At 41.3% G+C, this 2339-nt stretch overlaps 1 protein-coding gene across 1 annotated transcript; it reads left to right on the top strand.

The window, feature by feature from the left end:
* Positions 1 to 754: 754 nt before the first annotated feature.
* LOC101860637 lies at positions 755 to 1795 on the top strand. The gene has a single exon (XM_005093802.1). The coding sequence runs from the start codon at positions 755 to 757 to the stop codon at positions 1793 to 1795; it is 1041 nt and encodes a 346-aa protein (XP_005093859.1).
* The last annotated feature ends 544 nt before the right edge of the window (positions 1796 to 2339 follow it).

Genomic DNA, 2339 nt, shown 5'->3' with positions numbered 1-2339 from the left:
CAACAATTTCCCCAAAGACTATTACTCGAAGTGGAGGCAATTAACCTCTTTATTCAGAATTCTTTAAAGCTTTTCGTGTATATTTTTGGTGGTGATTTCGAAATAAGCTACCCATTTCATGGCTAGATTAGTTCAACAAAGACAAAAAAAAGACGCAACTTTAAGTACGTAAGTAATTATGTATGGCTTCTGAAAAATAAATGAAAGGTCGAAGACAATGTAGTCAGAGTATTACTTCAGACGTTTATGGTGAATACTCAAACACCAGTAATAGTTATTCTTTGTACAATGGGCATCAGTCCCTCCCTTTCTTTACCAATAAATCTACACCGTTATTGAAACTAGAAGACATAGACCTTTACCATCAATTTTTTAAAATCAAAATTATCGGCTTTTCAGCTAACTGTACGTAGTTTACACCCTTCAATCACAACCCTACTTACCTTGTATAAAGCTGGAGAGTTACGAGATGGCATTTCCTCGCCAATAAGAACGTCTCTTTAATAGTTTCTCATTCATCCGGTTCATGAAAGTTTTGACACTCTTCTCTAGGTGAGAAGAGACAGTTTCTATCGGTCTCCAGAGAGTTGTGTGTTGTATGGTACCTGTCTCCGTGTAGCCACTAACTTAAAATAAGAACATAGGGATTAAACTTGGACTTACTTCATTTTCTTTTATTCAGTATAAAAATTGCGTGACACGCACGGACAAAGATCAACTTCAAAGACAGAATCCAAGACAGGAAAAAGATAAGATGAGTAACCAGTCCCTCCCAAAAGTAGAACTGAAAGGTCTTCTCAGTGATGAAGATTTTGCCATCTTTCAGCACGTGAACGCATACGCTGGAGTCGCTTTCTCTGTCCTAGGTATAGGTTCCAACTTTCTGAATATCAAAACATTTGTTACGATGGGTGTCGACGATGCTGTCACAGTTTCGTTCCTCGGCCTGTCCATTTCTGATTTTTTCATATCCATCATCATGTTCTGCATCGGCATCTCGATGAGCTTCCATGCCATAGAGTTGTCCCTGGGAATACGCTACACCTACGACCCGTTAATGTTCGTCATGTTCTTCACTAACGCCGGAATAGCCCTGTACATGGTCACTATACTGACCACTCTTTACCTCGCCGTGGCGAGATGTATGTGTGTTGCGAAGCCGTTGCACTTCAAACACGTCTTTACTAAGTCTAGATCCATAGCAATTCTCATTGTGTTTTTCGTGTTTTGTGTTGGAATCTACTCACCAGTCTTTAACAGTCTTGGCATTTCTGTAACGTTTAACCCAGTGCTTAACCGCACGCGTTACACCATTTGGTATAATCAGGGCCAGGAAGAAGTCAAAGACATCATATACTTCATCACCCACGACGTCATCCCCTTCGGCACTCAGATTATCGTCATTGTATGCATCGTTGTCATGACCTGGAACCTTATTCAATCCTCCCGGTTCAGACAACAGACAACTAAAAGCCAAGCTGACGGAAAGGAGGCGGGAGACGCCAACAGCAGCAGCAGCAGCGTCAAACTGTCGGGTAAAGAACTGCAGGCTGTACAACAAGTCGTCCTTATCTCCGTTATTTTTGCCGTGTTCAACATGCCCATGATTCTCGTCGGTGTGTTCGGCATGACGGAGCCAGAGTTTGATGCTATCTGGGGCAAGCACAGGTACGCACGAATGTACTATGCTGGACATTTCATGCGACGCGTGTGCGAGCAAATCAATAGTGCTGTCAACATTTTCATCTACTACAGGTACAATACAAAATTTAGAAAGTTTTGTAAACTCTGTTGACTAAATAATATTAGCCCAGGAAGACAGGATTTTCAAACGGTTTGTGTGTTGCTGCGATTTGATAACCAAATCTCATTTACATTCTTCGTGAAATTTAAAAAATTGTAGGAAAATGATCACTATAACATTTTTCAAAACATGTGCAAAATGGTTTAGGTTTAAAGCCCCTTACACCACTGTCAAGTTAGTCAAGAGGCGAGACCTCCGAATCTCTCGTCCATTTCAGATAAGAACTGAATAAGAACTGAATCAAATGGTAAAATGCGTGCGTAGTGACTTATTCTGAGGACACAACGTAGGACCAAGCTGAAGCTGGACACAATTCCACGACTTCACGCCCGGCAACGTAACAACCATGCTATTAGAGGCGCCACAACCGTTGGCGTTTCCTCTGTCTTTATTAGCTTCATATTCTTGCTTTAAACATGGTGCTTTGGCTGTTGATGCGTACAGACGCTTGGAGCACTTGACGGTTGTCTTTGTTTTCTTCTTCTTGTTGTTGTTGTTGTTGTCGTTGTTGTTGTCGTTGTTGTTATAATTCTTT

This window comes from Aplysia californica, unplaced genomic scaffold (genome assembly GCF_000002075.1).
Source record: "Aplysia californica isolate F4 #8 unplaced genomic scaffold, AplCal3.0 scaffold00069, whole genome shotgun sequence".
NCBI lineage: Eukaryota > Metazoa > Mollusca > Gastropoda > Aplysiida > Aplysiidae > Aplysia > Aplysia californica.
This window is presented reverse-complemented; position numbering and strand designations above follow the sequence as displayed.